We start from the raw sequence: 16,175 nt of genomic DNA, 5'->3' as shown, positions 1-16,175 counted from the left end.
TTATTGTGTAATAACAAATAAGACTTCACATCAATTCTTTCGGCAGTTCAACGCGAGTCACATGATCAATTTCTGCGGCAGAAGGCTACCCTTCTCTGGTCTAACTAAACAAAATACAGTACTAAATACCACTGCTCAATTAATAAATTTTCTGTTTATAATCCGGGACGGACGCACACATCATCAGAGGAGATGTCAGTAACTGGATTTATCGAGTTAACCACTGTTAACCTTACTATTAATTAAATAATAACCGTATTTCGAGCGAGCTTTTACTAAAACAACAGCGAAAAAGTTTCTTAATTCGATTTGTGCTGCGCAACACCCATTTAACATAGTCATAAAATGAGAAACAGGATATCACTTCCTCCTCCACATATTTCAGTCAGTCAGAGATAGCTCCCCTATCAAAACCGGATATATATTTGCTTGCTGATATTTCAAGCCACGTGTCGACAACATACTATCACAAAAAACAACGTGTCACTTCTGAATACCCATTTTGTAGAGTAAGCAAATTCAACCTTCAGAGCGGCTATTAGAACCGACCTATCTACCAACTGATTAAAATTCTTATAAATATTGCAATTTATTTTTTTTTTCAAAGAATTTTGTAAGAGCTGTTTTCGAAAAGAAACTGAAATGTACAACACGGGATGTTTTATTACTCCATATCAATTTAAAATTTTCAATCTTTTTCAAAGAATCGGGGGTAAAAACAAGTTTAAAATAAATCCTATTTGTACATACAATCAGAATTAGGATACTGCGTATGTGTGGCCGCGACCACAGACTTAAAATAACTGAATTTATAATTTATTTCTAAAACATAACAACCGTTATTATCTAAATCAATTATTATAAAAGCCACTTTTCATAAAAGTACCATATCATGGATATTAATGTAATAAATTTAATTATAATTTAATATTTAATTAATTCAAAATGATAATTAATTAATAGCATAATAACTATGATTTAATTATATTATTTTTACAAAAACAAAAGGGCATTTCTGATATCTAGCCATTGGTGTCGAAATTCCTAGTTACATTTCTGCATACAATGCACATGATGGTTCTAAAACAATGAATTTATCAACAAGGCCAGCGAAAAAGGTGCAGAACACTGGATGGTAAGTACCAATGTTCTCAGCACAAAAGCCATGAATCATGACTGCAGGATACTAATGTACAGACCTGTATGGGCCATGGTCAGGCTCAGACTTGGTTTTTGATGACGGATATTATTTTTATTTTTATTTAAAAATAATATTATTTTTAATATTATTTATATTATTCTGCTTCATAGATAATATTTTTATCTATGAAGCAGAATAGTAAATAAGAGTTGCTAAAAATTATATAAGTAACTGTATCTTCTTTGTTTAATTAAACAGCTCATAATTATCCTTTGTTAAATGTAGTTCAATATACCTGTACGCTGGACAATATATCCAGCTGAATACTTAAGCTTAAGCTGGCGCCGCCGTAGCCAGGAGCAGCAGTGCGTAGCACACGCTTTTTGATTAGACCGGGGTTCGAGCCCGTGACCACCAAATACGGAGGATGCGGAAAGGTCAGGGAATAACCACAGCTTATCCCCGGAGCAATATGGCCTTAGTTGCTAATAATCCTAAAAAAAACCCAATACTTAGCTCTACACTGAAAGGGCAGAATTCAAGGAATACCTGGTTCCTGGGCAACGCGACGCTGTTATCCCTTCTCGCTAGTGGACGAACCCACCGCTTGGCAGATATATAGGTACACTGCATTCACATAGACGGTAATTCAATCAGTATGGATAAACGTCGTGAGTTAACTGACTTTGAAAGAGGGATGATAGTGGGTGCCCGAAGCATAGGTCACTCTATTGCGGAAGTGCAGAAATTGCACTATCCCCGTTCGACAGTACCAAGAGTGTATCAGGAATACGCCATTTCCGGAATAACATCTCATTGTGGAGAGCGCTGTGGGCAAAAAAGTGTAAGGTGTGTTTAGTGTCAAATGGCACCAGGGGTTTCACCCATCTCCACGTTGCTTTCATTGTAGGTGTACCAGTTCGCTGGGAAAGCCAGAGATATAAAAGTCTATGGATTTTGTATATGTAGTGTTGCGTACCGCTGTTCATCTGGACATTTAGCCACTGGACCCCTGCTGAGGCCCTAATTTCCCCACACTTGGCCCTGTGGAGGCAGACCAGGTACCCAGTAGTTTGAAATTTTTACTCTGGCAGGCCCTGCCACCTGGTTTCCTGAGATTTCAGTGGCTAGAGCCTATGTAAAAAAAAAAAAGGGGGAGGGGAAATAACGCCAGAGTTGGAAAGGCCAAATATGGTGAGTGTGGTTGAATTTTGTCATAATTAAATTTGGAAGTGTACGGCATATGCTAGTGTACAGACAGAGTAGGGAGACAGAAATATGGGGGTGAATAGGGAAGCGACCCCAGGGAATGTCAGTGTGGCATGCCCATGCCCCGCAAGTTGGGAAAGTGTGGGGTGGCAGGGAGGGGAGAGATAGTCACCTCCCCCACCAGGGGAAGGGAAAGCAAGGTAGGCCAAGCAAGAGCACCGCCCAGATCGCAAAAGGCATACGTGCAGTGTAACAGCAGTTCCATCAGTTCAGTAGGTAATTCCCGAGACAGTCTCCTGTCCATGGTTTCTAAGTGTCCAGTTGTGTGGTCATTCATGGGACAAGGTCCCATCCGAGATTCATCAGTCTGGTTAAACAGGTGTCCATTGTGGCTTTTCGATTTAGTCAGTTGCATTGTTTGATAATGGGCCAGCGTCCCAGTGTGGTTGGGTTGACTCTAGTAAGTTTTGTCTGTTCGGAGAAGGCTATTTGATCCAGGTTTTAGGTGACTAGTTGTAGTCAGGGGTAGGTCCAGTTCAAGAGTCCTTGTCGTTCTTGGGAGCAGATCTCACCAAGAAGGTTTTGTGTAGGGCTGGGGTCTTGTTCAGACACAGAGTCGGATCCAAATACATGTTTATTATTATTTATTATTATTATTACTAGCCATATAGTGCAAGGAAGCCTGAGGCTTATGCTGCACCAGCTAAAAAAAAATTTCCGAGTACCCCTGAGAGAGAGACAGAGAAGGAGAAGGGAATCACCAAGAAAGAGAAGAATGATGATATCCAGCTCAGGACCCTGGGTGTGCCAAGCCCATACTCACCAGATGTGAGCCCCTGTGGTGTGGTCCATTGATTGTGGAGTCACAGACAGTGTTGCAGTTCCCCCTCCATGCATGAGTTGGCTAAATTTTCTTTTCTGGATGGTGGAGTTTGGCACTGAGCGTTGGTCTTGAAGTAGTTGAGGTTCGGAATACATATGGCATCCCGCAAAGTGATCTGGGGCAGAACGGGTGAAGGCCCTGTAGAAGAGGGCAGAGAAAGGTGGTGGATGAATGTGGCCGCTGACATCCGTCTCACATTGTTTCAGCCAACCAGAGGGCGATAGTGGCACAAATCACTGCCGACTTCAACGAGGGAGGTGCCAGAAACGTCTCCACCAAGACCATCAAGCGATCATTAGCCAAAATAGGTTATGGGAGCTCTACACTGAAAGGACAGAATTCATAGGATACCTGGTTCCTGGGCAATGCAATGCTGTCACCCCTTCTTGCCAGTGGACAAACCCACCGCTTGGCAAATATATAGGTTTTTTTTATATAGGTTTATATAGGTTTGTCCACTGGCAAACCCACTGCTTGGCAAATATACTGCTTCACATAGACAGTAATTCAATGTCGGTATGGATAAATGTTGTGAGTTAACATGCTTTGAAAGAGGGATGATAGTGGTCTGCAGACAAACTGAATGGGCATTTTGCATCTACCTTCACAAGCATTTTTTGGGATGAGGATTACAGCTTGCTTCTAGCTGCAGAAGCAGCGTGTGAGATGTGGCCAGTTTCTGCCAATCACTCTTGGCGCTACTCCTTGCCTTCGCCAAAGGCAAGTCACACAGGTTCATGTCTAGTCGTCCATTGTACACTTAACTGCATTTTTACGATTAATATTAATACATGTCTCACAAGAGGAATATTTAGCCTTAACTGATTTTGCCCAGGGGTTATTTACCAGGCGCCAAACACTAACCGCCATATACAGAAGACCTTAAAGGAATGAGACAAAACAAACCTGCAAATAGCAGCGAGATGACACAGAGGAGCCGACTATACAGACCTTGGACTGAGTACAAAATGAAATGGGAAAAGACAAGTGACAATATATTGTCTAACCACAAGAGTCATGATTACCGCCAATGGAAGCGAAAAAAAAAAAAAAAAAAAACACCTTTAAATAGTTGTGACATCAGAACAAAGGGACACTGCCCCCAGACCTTGCAGCATAGACCCACTATATAATGATAAAAGGTAGCGTGAGGACTATCAAACATCACGGAAGGGATAAAACCCCATAACCATAATGACAGCCAGTAGACTTGATTATGACCCCAAGATAATGACCAGAAAATAGGACCCAGACCACATGCAGTCTGGAAGGATGACATCCCAGATTTAACCCCCTATTAGTGTCCCACCTAGATGAGACTCAACGGCCAGCTTTTTAGGGCCTGCAAACTGATGGAGATGACATACGGTGGCACTCTCCCGCCGGAACAGCCTATTGGCGACCCAAATCCGCACTCTCTTGAGCGGATCTTTCTTTCCAAACTCCTGGGGAGAAGAGGCTTGCCTCTCCTTGCCTCCCCAATTTTCTCACTCTGGTGGGGCACGAGCATGCCTCACTACCTGCAGGGGCTATCTACTCTGTCGGCCCCTTATTTCCAACTTCTTCCCCCCAGTCTTCATCCTTCCCCCAAACTTTTGTCTTGCACAGCGTTTAGCCCTACATTTCAAAATCAAAAGAGAACATCAAAATTCTTGCCCAAACCTATTTGGTTTTTAAAACTCACTTTCACCGCACAGCCCACGTCGCGTACTATTAATACTAACTTGCTAAGTATCACTAATATCAACCTCGATTTATTTATTTATTATAATTATTATTATTTATTTATTTTTATTTTTATTTTATTTTATTTTTTTATTTATTTATTTATTTTTTTTTTTTTGGTCCTATCCACTGAAATCCCAGGAAAGTAAGTGGCAAGACCAGCCAGAGTACAAATATTGGTAACACCCGGCCGGCCTCCCTGTGGCAGGTATTGGTAACGTCGGGTCTCACTAGGGGCCCGGCGGCTAACAGGCCAGATGAACAATGGGCACAACAAACTACACAGTACATATCCCACACACTTTTAAATCTCTGGCTTGTCCGATACAGAGAACATACGCGGAGATGGGAGAAATCCCAGGTGCCGTCAGACCCCGAACATACCTAATACCTAACCCTAAGCTTGTGAAAGTTTAAGATTTTATACTCGGCATATATGTCGATCCTCTAATGTTACACGATTTTTTACCTCTAATGTTACACGATAAGGTCAAATTATACGCTAGAATATCCAGTGGTCACTAGAACGTAGGTAGTAAACAAGTTCTACTAAATTTATAAAATTCAATTCAGCTTTCTCATGTTTGTTAAGCTATTTCTCGTTTTTGGCTTCAGAAAATAACTAGAAATAAATTCATACAACTGAATAAAAAAGAACAGAAATAACAATACTCGCATAATTAAATTGAAACCCTAATTCCAAAACTGACACTTGTTTACATCAAGCACTAATACTGTCCTAACTTCTGCATTATTATAATGCAGAAGAGACAAGGCTTATCTAAACATCAAATTTAAAAAAAATAATAATAATACAGGGTGTCTCAAAAATATTGGTACAAACGTTTAGGGGAGGTGGGTAACATCTAAAGGAATGTGAATCGCATAGGAACCCATAACCGGAAACGTCACGGGAAAGTAGTAGCAGAGGCACAAGAAGCAGAAATGACACAAGATAGTAATTAGTGGCAAACATTTATTTGACATAATATTAACAATGGAGTACAAGATGGATGCATTTCATGATGTTACAACAGATGCTCGAAGGTTCCACCATGAGATGCGATGCATGAGTGACACCAACGTAGCATGGATTGGCGGACACGGTCAAACACACCTGGAGTTTCTTTGACAGTAGCAGCAGTGCAGACGAGTCTCGCCAAGAGATCCATTTCCGTCTCCACAGGTGATTCATACACGATAGATTTGAGGGAGACAGAAAGAAATTAAGGCTCGATAAATCAGGTAAGCGTGGGGGCCAGGCAACGGGTCCACCACAGCCAATCCATCGAAGCCCAAAACGCCTGTTGAAATGGTCACAAACACACCTTCTATAATGGGCAGCCACCCCATCATGTTGAAACCAAATGTTGCGTCTCACATTTGCTGGAACATTGTCAATTAACCCTGGTAGAACTTGTTCAAGAAAGATCCGATATTTAGTGGAGTTCATGCAGGATGGTAACAGGTATGGGCCGACTAAGCAGTCACCGACCATACCTGCCTACACATTTATTGGGAAGCGATGTTGTGCCGCATGAGGGTGCACACCGTGTGGGCCCTCTGCTAATCCATACACTAGGTGCATGTCTGCCAGCTCACAGTTCGTATATCGATGCATGCTCTTCATGCGGTGACTACTGCTTGAATGAGTAAACCAAAAATTTTCCGTCTCACGAACTGATGAACAGCGCCGTGTACCGACTTACAGTGATGTTTCCGGTTATGGGTTTCTATGCAATTCACATTGCTTTAGATGTTACCTACCTCCCCTAAACATTTGTACCAATATTTTTGAGACACCCTGTATATATGTCTAATATTTCTTTAAAATTTACACCAGCACATGACTTATATAGTAGCATTTGTTCCAGTAGCTAATTATTCTTTGGCTAAAAAAAAATAAAAAAAATAAATTCTTAATTCTTTCTAAATTTAAATTAGTTTGCTATTTTAGTTAACTAGTCTGAGAAAAAAATAACACATCTCAAGTATTTAACTTAGTCAACCCTTTTTAAAACCTTATGTGCCTCGGCAATGGTTGTCCTAGGTAGGGTCTAAAGGAACTGAGCCCCCTCCCCATGTTTAAAATAATATGGATTTTTTACTGCTACATGATACTTAAATCTTAATGATTCTCTGAGCACTGCTTTAGCCCCTCCCTTTAATTGCTTTAGCTCCCCATTTAGAAAATCCTGGGACTGCCACTGTACACTGAAAGGACAGAATTTGTGGGATACCTGATTCCTGGGTAATGCAACACTGCCACCCCCCTCTTGCTAGTGGATGAACCCACCGCTTGGCAAGTAGATAGGTACACTGCTTCACTGCATTCACATACATGGTAATTTGATGTCAGTATGGGTAAACGTGGGTTAACAGACTTGAAAAGGGGGATGATAGTGCCTAAAGCATGGGTCACTATCATGGAGGTGGTACAGAAATTGCAGTATCCCCTGTTCGATAGTATCAAGAGTGTATCAGGAATATGCCATTTCCGGAATAACATCTCAACATGGATGAACGTGGCCGTCAAGTCTGTCTCACATTGTTTCAGCCAACCAGAGAGCGACAGTGGTACAAATCACTGCCAACTTCAATGAGGGAGTTGCCAGAAAGTCCTCAACAAGACTATTAGGAGATCACTAGCTGCAATAGGTTATGAGAGCTCCCCAAACAACCAGAGTCCCATTGCTAACACCACGACACAGGACACTACACGTGGTTGGCACACTACAGCCTAGGTTGCTGTTTCGCCAGTCAAATCAAATAAAAACAGGATCCTATGCCTCAAATGGGCAAAAGAACACCAGCACTGGACCTGAGATGATTGGAGATGGGTTTCCTGGTCTGATGAGTCCAGTTTCAGTTATTTCGAGCATAAGGGAGGGTGAGTATCTGGCGGAAACCACATGAAACTATGTACCTGTCGGTCAACAAGGAACTGTTCAGGCAGGGGATGGTCAGTAATGGTCTGGAGCGTGTTCAACTGGCACATGTTGGGACCTCTGGTACATCTAGACGCATCTTTGAACAGTCCAGGTTACGTGTCCCTCCTTGCAGGCCATGTGCATTCCTTCACGGTCATCGTGCACCCACAGGGCAATGCACTCCTCCAGCAGGACAATGTGCCTTCCCACAGAGTCGTGGTGACTAGAACATGGTTCGAAGAGCATTCTGAAGATTTTACCATCATGGAATGGCCTCCATGTTCAACGGACATGAACCGTGTGGAGCATTTTTGGGATGCTGTGGAAAGGTCTGTTCGAGATTTGGATTCTCTGCCCAGGAATGCAACGAAATATGGACAGTGGTGCAGCAAGCATCGACGGAAACACCTGTGGAATGTTTTCTTGAACTATCATTTTAATTTTATTTTTTTATGAAATGCTCAAATGCAAGAAATATAAAATAAGTTAATCAAATTTACAGGAAGATGGATTTTTTTAATAAAAAAAATTGCTAAGACAAATATTGTTTCAAAGTTGAAAATTTCTGCAATAAGATAAATAGCCTACTGTTCACTTCAATAAATGCTTAATTGTTTGTCCATTTTTCATTAAAACCATACTATTCAGTTGCACTCTGCATTTGCCTTGATAAAATGTAGTGGGATATACCTGAGTATGAACCAAACTTTAATTTCATACAATGGAAACCTTCAGGCTTTTTCAGGAAATGTAGCAGAAGGCTTAATAAAAAATTAAAATGGTACATGGAGTAAACGTACAGTGAAAAAGACATTACACATTTTCTTTCACATCAACATATTCTTGAAAAACAATAAAACTAAACCACATATTAAACTACATGATTATTCATTAAGCAGAATTTGTATTCTGCTTTTATTCCCTTATTTTCTTATTTAGCAAATTAATCACCATACTGTTAATAAAATATATTCCTAGGAGCCACCTATTTTTTTTTTTTAAAGTACTGTAATCATACTATGAAACAAAATGTTAACAACTGTACTTTGACAAAAGTACAGTTGTTAACATTTTGGCTTTACCAGCATTAAATCTGCAGGTACCAGTCAGTATGGCCAAGAATAGAGAAATTAAGTAACTACCGTTAGAGAGAATCTTACATAAACAAATATGTATACCATGGATTTTTGTGTTGAATTTTAATGGCAATAAAAAGTACACTTAGTAACTGGATATGGGAAGTTTTATTTGAGTTTTATTGGCACATTAGTAACTAGGGTTATAATGCGCCTATGGGATAGGTGCAAATATGAGAAGAAGAAAATGTATTCCTAGATATTTTCTCTTTTTCTAGATAATGCCACTATCATCAATAATGGAAATGTGTACTATCAGGATACAAAAAATCCAAAATGAATAAGTATACCACATACTTCTTTGTACAATGAATGCTTAGTGTGGCATTATTGGCTTACATTTTCTAACAGAATATTATAAGCCAAAATTTATACTAATTACCTGAGAAATATTCTTTCTTAGCTGTTGGAAAATGTACCACTCAATGTATGCATAACTATGCCATTTCAATAAGGCTGGGCACTACCACATTTTGCTCACTCTCCATAAGAAGTACCAAGCAACGTTTCCTGAGAAGTGAGCGGATGGGGTGAAAAGGATCTATTTGTTGGCCATCGCATATTTGCCTCCCTTTAGGTCTTCCTATAGGGTTTTGTTTGAAATTAAGTCATGTCAAGCTCATATGATGAAAAAAATACAACAAGCCTGTTGCAGTGACTTCTAAAATGCTGGCTGTGGTAAAAATTACATAAAAGAAGCAAAAAAAATGCTGTGTACAATTTTTGCCATGAGATATTTCAGATTTTTCAGTTTTAAAAACAAACACATCGGTCCAGTAAACATATATAATTTTTAAAAACAAAATACATATCAACCATTGCAGGACCACTGTGTCGTGGTTATGAGGGGATATATATATAGCCCATTCAGAATCTTGCTATTACCAAATGAAAGCTGTAAATAAAATATTATTATTAACCTTCTGTGTGAGTAAAAGTTTAATTAAATTTTGAAAATTAATATTATATATATTTTACATTTTCAAATTTTTTTTACCTTGCAATAATCCAAATCTTTGAATAACATAATATTGATACAGAATTTAAAAGAAAAAAAAATTGTTGAAATAAAAATGACTTAACTTTCAAAATATAATAGCCATTAATTCACTGTACAAATTTCAATTTTTGCAAATAATGCCTTATACCTTTTTTCAAGCCTATAGTTTCACTTAAAATATAGCAGTTGAAGGGTATAAGTTTGAATGTAAGGATAAACATATGATAAACACACTATACAGTACTGTGTTTCATAATTTAGATGAATTGAATAAATTTAACATTAAAATCTCACATTTCAAAGGTCCTTGCTTACTTCTTCAATGGTAAAAGAAATATAAACTTAATGTATAAATTTATAAAAATATACAGTATATAAATTCAAAAAGAACCCTATTCAATAGGGTTCTTTGTGTTCTGTGGAAGACAGTGCCTTCATACTTAAGTTTGTTTGTTATTTGGTTTTTAGGAGCATTAGCAACTAAGACCATATTGCTCCGGAATATGCGGTGGTCATTCCCTAACCTTTCCGCATCCTCCGTATTTGGTGGTGACAGGCTCGAACCCCAGTCTAATCAAGAAGCGTGTGCTATGCACTGCTGCTCCTTCCCACCTGGCTACGGAGGCGCCTTCATACTTAAGTCAATATTCTATTGTTAAATTTATATATTTTACCAAAATATAAGGGAAAGCCCTGTAAAAAATATGGTTATTTAATGTATTATTAAATTATCTAAATTATGCAAAAACAAAATGGTGTGTGTGTGTGTGTCATATTTATTTTTTTTAATTTCATACTGGTATGAAATTAAAGTTCAAGCTATGCTTAGGAACTCTAAAAAACAGTGCAAGCCTAGCTAATGTGAAAAAATCATTTATAATCTTTACAGTTTACTCTGTATATGATAAATCAAGAAAATAAAATTATAAAATTGAAACCTCATACATAATTCCATTACAAATTTTTTTTTAATTTAAAATTTTCCAATGATCATCAAAATTACTTACCGAATTCTCAGTTCTTCAGAACTTCTTAATACTTTATCACGTTCCAAAACATTTACAATAGTATTGCATTCGGTTTCAGAGAGTGTAGGAAGATCAGGATCCATCACTTCATTTATATCTAATTATACTTAAAAATCATTCCAAAAGTAATTTCTCAAAATGAACTAGAAATTTTAAATTTACTTTGCTGAGTAAATCAGGATTACAGTATCCAAAAATAAAAGAGCAAAACCTTTGGAAAAATCCTTGGCACCATTTCATACAAACAATGATAAAAAAGAATATATCTGTCTCAAAAAAGAGCAACATTTCTTTTTATAGATCTGTTAGACCCTTCTTTTAGGATGATGTAACACATACCTGAAAATAGAAATCACACTTTTTAAGAATAAAATTTTACTGCCATAATACTTATTACTTTATTGTGCAAAAATGATCAAAATCAACAAAGATTATTATATAATGTCTACAAAAGCATATATAAATACTCTTACATATTTAAATATATGTAATAACAAAAAGTGTAAATTATAGTTCAAACTCTAATTCACAACATATGTATATGCATGCATACGTACATACATACATACATAACCCCGGGGGCTTACATCTGGTGAGTATGGGCTTGGCACACCCAGGGTCCTGAGCTGGATATCATCATACATCATTCTTCTCTTTCTTGGTGATTCCCTTCTACTTTTGACACTCTCACTCTCTCTCTCTCTCTCTCTCTCTCTCTCTCTCAGGGTAACTTGGGAATTTTTTTTTTTCCTGGTGCAGAATAAGCCTTAGGCTTCCTTGCACCATATGGCTATTAATAATAATAATAATAATAACATATACACACTTGCATCTACACTTTAGAGTATAGTAATTAAATTTGATGAATTTGAGGTGCTGGTCAAGACATTAATGGCAGATATCGTTGGGATATCATAGACATTGTGTCACACAGAAATAAGGAATTCAGAATTGGAATTGGCGAATTAGAAAGGATAGACAGGACAGAATGGGAGGAGTGATGCTGTTATTAAGAAACAAAATCTAAGGAAGTCCATTCGGTTGTCATGAGTGGACAGTGCAGTATTGAGTCAGTTTGGTGTAACATAAGCACTGGGAAAGCAAAGTTTATAGTAGGAATGTGTTATAGACCAAATGACACTGATGAGTAAAATGAACAACTTACAGAGAAATAGGGTGGGCCAGTAAATCAGACTGTCTCATAATGGGGGATTTTAACTTCCCAGATACAGACGAACTTGTGGATTGGTCACTCACACACTTGCAAGAATTTTGAGGATTTATTGGATGATTGTTTTCTACAGCAGCATGTTCGGAAGGCACCCAGAGGAAGTAATACTCTTGATCTGATTATCAGCAGCGTTTATTCATGCATTAAGAATCATCAGATAAAGGAACTGCTAGGTGGCAGTGATCACAATGTACTGCTGTGGGATTTATTCAAAGATGTTAACTACCATTAGGGGTAAAGGGAAGAGTTTTTGCTTTCATAAAGATGACTATAATGGTCTCAGAGATTTTTAAATTCTATACAGTGGGACCAACTGATGATGTTACCAACAGAAAATTTTAAATTGGAAGCATTCAAGGAATTAATCTTGGAAGCTACTAAGTTTTTCATACCAACTAAAAAAATACTGTTCAAAGTTTAAGCCTAAATGGAGGTCAGATGAACTAATGAGTCATATGGCAGAGAAAAAAATACACGCGATGCATATAAATTATCAGGATACACAGATGCCTATGATATATAAAGTGGTCTGTAATCAAGTCACAAAGGACGTTACACAAGCAAAGGCAGAGTACATGAAATCTTTGGCAAAGGATGCAAAGAAAAACAGTAAAGACTTCTGTACTTAATGTAAGCTCTAGAAGGAAGGGGATGAATCAGGTTGGTCCATTTGATATAGATGGTTTGATTGTTGGGGATTCTGCTCAGGTAGCTGACAAACTGAATGAGTATTTTGCATCTATATTCACATATGAGGAATTCTGTAGAGAAGTGGAGGATAGAAGTTTATCACACTCTAACAGGGAGTTAAATGATTTTGTAATAACTGAGAGCAGAGTGGAAGAAAAATTGTTGAAGATAAACATAAGGCACCTGGGGTGGATGGGATCTATCCAGTTATATGGAAGTAAGCAGGCCCGTAGCCATGATTGAGGGCATCCAGGGACTCGGGGGAGGTCCACAAGGACTGAAGATGTGCAAATGTATCCCCAATTCACAAAGGGGATCAAAAGGTTACAGGAGTAATTACAGACCTGTTAGTTTAACTACTGTTCCAGGGAAAATAGTGGAGTGACTGGTTAAAGAAGCACTGCAGGATCATCTAGACAAGACTGCAGTTATAGTTCAGACACAGCATGAAATCCAAGTATATGATATCGAAATTATTTTTTGCAATACAAAAAATAATTTCGATATCATATACTTGGATTTTAGGAAAGCTTTTGATACTGTTGCACATGGAAGACTACTGTACAAGTTGAAGCACTATGGCATTAAGGGGAAGTTGCTACAATGGATAAAAGGATGGTGAGTGGGAGAAGACAGACTGGTAATTAATGGACACTGCTCTTCATGGACTAATGTTATTGGTGGAGTTCCGCAGGGGTCCATGTTGGGTCCATTGTGGTTTTCTGTATTTTTCAATGATATTGATGAAGGTATATCAGGCTTAATGTCTAGATCCATGTCAGCCCATCTGCTTAACGTTTCTAGAACCTGTTGCTACTGCAACAGAATCTAGAAAGGTTGAGCAGATGGGCTGAGAGGTGGCTACTGAAGTTTAACATTGACAAATTCAAAGTACTGCATATGAGTAGCAGTAACCCCAGAGTAACATACCAACTGTGTGCTACTATACTCAGGGTAGTGGAGAATGAAAAATCCTGGGGATAATCGTGCAGTCAGATATGAAGTTTTTTGAGCAGTGCAGACAGACTGCAAGAGTAGCTCATGGTCTTATAATGATACATATAGAAATTTTTCTAGCAGGGATAAGGAATTGATTATCCCCTTGTATAAGGCAATGGTCAGGCCACACCTTGAGTATTGTCTCATTTTAGGAAATCTTAGGATGCCTCATTTTAGGAAAGATGTTGAGCTACTAGAACGAGTACAGAGAACGGCAATAAGATTAGTGAGTGGCACAAAGGGTTGCTGTTACCAAAATAGGATTAAGTTCTGCAAATTGCAGCATCTGGAGACTAGGCACCTGCGAGGTGATCTGATTGCAGTATCTAAGGTCTTGAATGGTTTGAGCAAGCTCAATGCTGATAAAGTTCTTCCTGTTGCTCAGTTTCCGCACCTGATGGGGCTTAAATTCAAATTGAAGAAGACAGTTGTAGAATAGATGTAAGGAAATTTGCCTTTAGCCAGCGGGCGGTTGATTGCTGGAAGAAACTTTCATCTATTGTTGTGGAAGTTGACAGCTCAAATAAATTCAAGGCTGAACTAGACAAACTTTTGGAGTGAATGGATGGGTGAAACGGGAAGGGTTTTTTTTGGATGATGCTATATAAGCTTGCTTTCTTGCATCATCAGGACCGTACTTTCACTTCTCGGGGTCCGAGCCACTAAGCTCTTGCAGGGGCCCCCTTTAAAGATATCAGAATTCAAAAAAAAACTTGCATATATTATTATAATCAGAAAAAAACAATTTTTACCAATCTGTTTAAACGCAAACGTTGCAATACAATACTGCAAAATATAAAGAACAGTACTGAACTAAACTCTGTGTCACAACAGAGTTTAGTTGCAACACAGAATGGTCCAATTAAAATAGTTTCCGTAGAACAAATAAAATTTCCATATAACAAATGGATTTCAAGGGACCTGGGTAAATGATTTTGTAATAACTGAGAGTAGAGTGGAAGAAAAATTGTTGAAGTTAAACATAAGGCACCTGGGGTGGATGGGATCTATCCAGTTATATGGAAGTAAGCAGGAAGTAAGTATTTGGTTAGAGCATTGTTCACACCTCTGGCCTGCCTTAGAGGTGTGAACCTCTAAGGTTCACAATAGAGCTGCTGCTGTAGAAATGCACGAATTAAGAACTAAAGGGACATTCCACAAGTTAGTAGACAACACATTTACAACTATTACATTTTATTTACATTTACGACTCCCACATACTGTACCAAGAAGTTGCGCTGGTCAACTGCTTTCTTGTATTCATGGGCAGTGGAAAAGATTAAGGCATATTCCTGATGTGGATAATATGCCGTCGTCAGCCTGTGTTCTACTGTTACACCCTATAAGAGAATTAGCAGAGACTTTCCTTTATTCTGGAAATTCTATTCTTTTGCAAAAATGAATCATCCACACGTTCAGCAAATTTTGCCTGTCTCTGTTTATATGGTAGGTAAAAGTGGGCCCTAGTTTAGATCAGGGTGTTAAAAAAAAGAAATCACTTTAAAAATTGAGATTACAGAGGCCCTGCGAGCCACCCCCTCTATGGTGAGGCCCGAGGCTAGTGCCTCATGTGCCTGTTCATAAGTACGGCCCTATGCATTATATGTCTCTACTAATGTTATATATATATGTATATATATATATTTTTTTTTTTAATGAAACCTCAAACACAAAAGTTATTAGAACATATAGTACTCAGTACCATGCATTGGTTGAGGGTTGATGTTTGTTTGTTATTTGGTTAGAGCATTAGCAACTAAGACCATATTGCTCCGGGAAATGCGGTGGTCATTCTCTGACCTTTCCACATCCTCCGTATTTGGTGGTGACGGGCTCGAACCCCAGTCTAATCAAGAAGTGTGTGTTACGCACTGCTGTTCCTTCCCACCTGGCTACAGAGGCGCCTGTTGAGGGCTGAGAAAATGGAAGAAGACAGATATTTTAGACATACAGACTTAAACTTCTGGAGATTGTAATTTTCAGGAAATACACATGAAGGGAGGGCTGTTCCAGATAATAGAAGCCAAAGGATAAATGAGGAAGAAGAATTGGTTCTGTGAGTTTGAAGCAAGACAGTAATTGGATGTTGACTGGTTGTGGCATGTTTACAGACTGGTTTGGAAGAGAGAGAAGGGGGCCTGACATAGCTGAGTGATCAGGAGCACGAGTGCAGTAGCACACACTCTCTGAGTGGACCGGAGTT

The 16,175-nt window shown here is 38.6% G+C and overlaps 1 protein-coding gene across 1 annotated transcript in view; it reads right to left on the bottom strand.

The window, feature by feature from the left end:
- Positions 1–11,151, bottom strand: part of LOC150091382 (uncharacterized) — a 576,879-nt gene extending 565,728 nt beyond the window's left edge. Inside the window, exon 1 of the mRNA XM_090390158.1 lies at positions 11,032–11,151. Coding sequence (XP_090246284.1) covers positions 11,032–11,135 — 104 coding nt within the window. The 5' untranslated portion in view covers positions 11,136–11,151. The remainder of the gene's footprint in view (positions 1–11,031) is intronic.
- Positions 11,152–16,175: the final 5,024 nt, after the last annotated feature.

Source organism: Mastigoproctus giganteus, chromosome 1, assembly GCF_048544385.1.
Source record: "Mastigoproctus giganteus isolate SK-2022 chromosome 1, ASM4854438v1, whole genome shotgun sequence".
Lineage (NCBI taxonomy): Eukaryota > Metazoa > Arthropoda > Arachnida > Uropygi > Thelyphonidae > Mastigoproctus > Mastigoproctus giganteus.
Note: the sequence above shows the minus strand (reverse complement) of the source record. Positions and strands in the feature narration are given on the sequence as shown.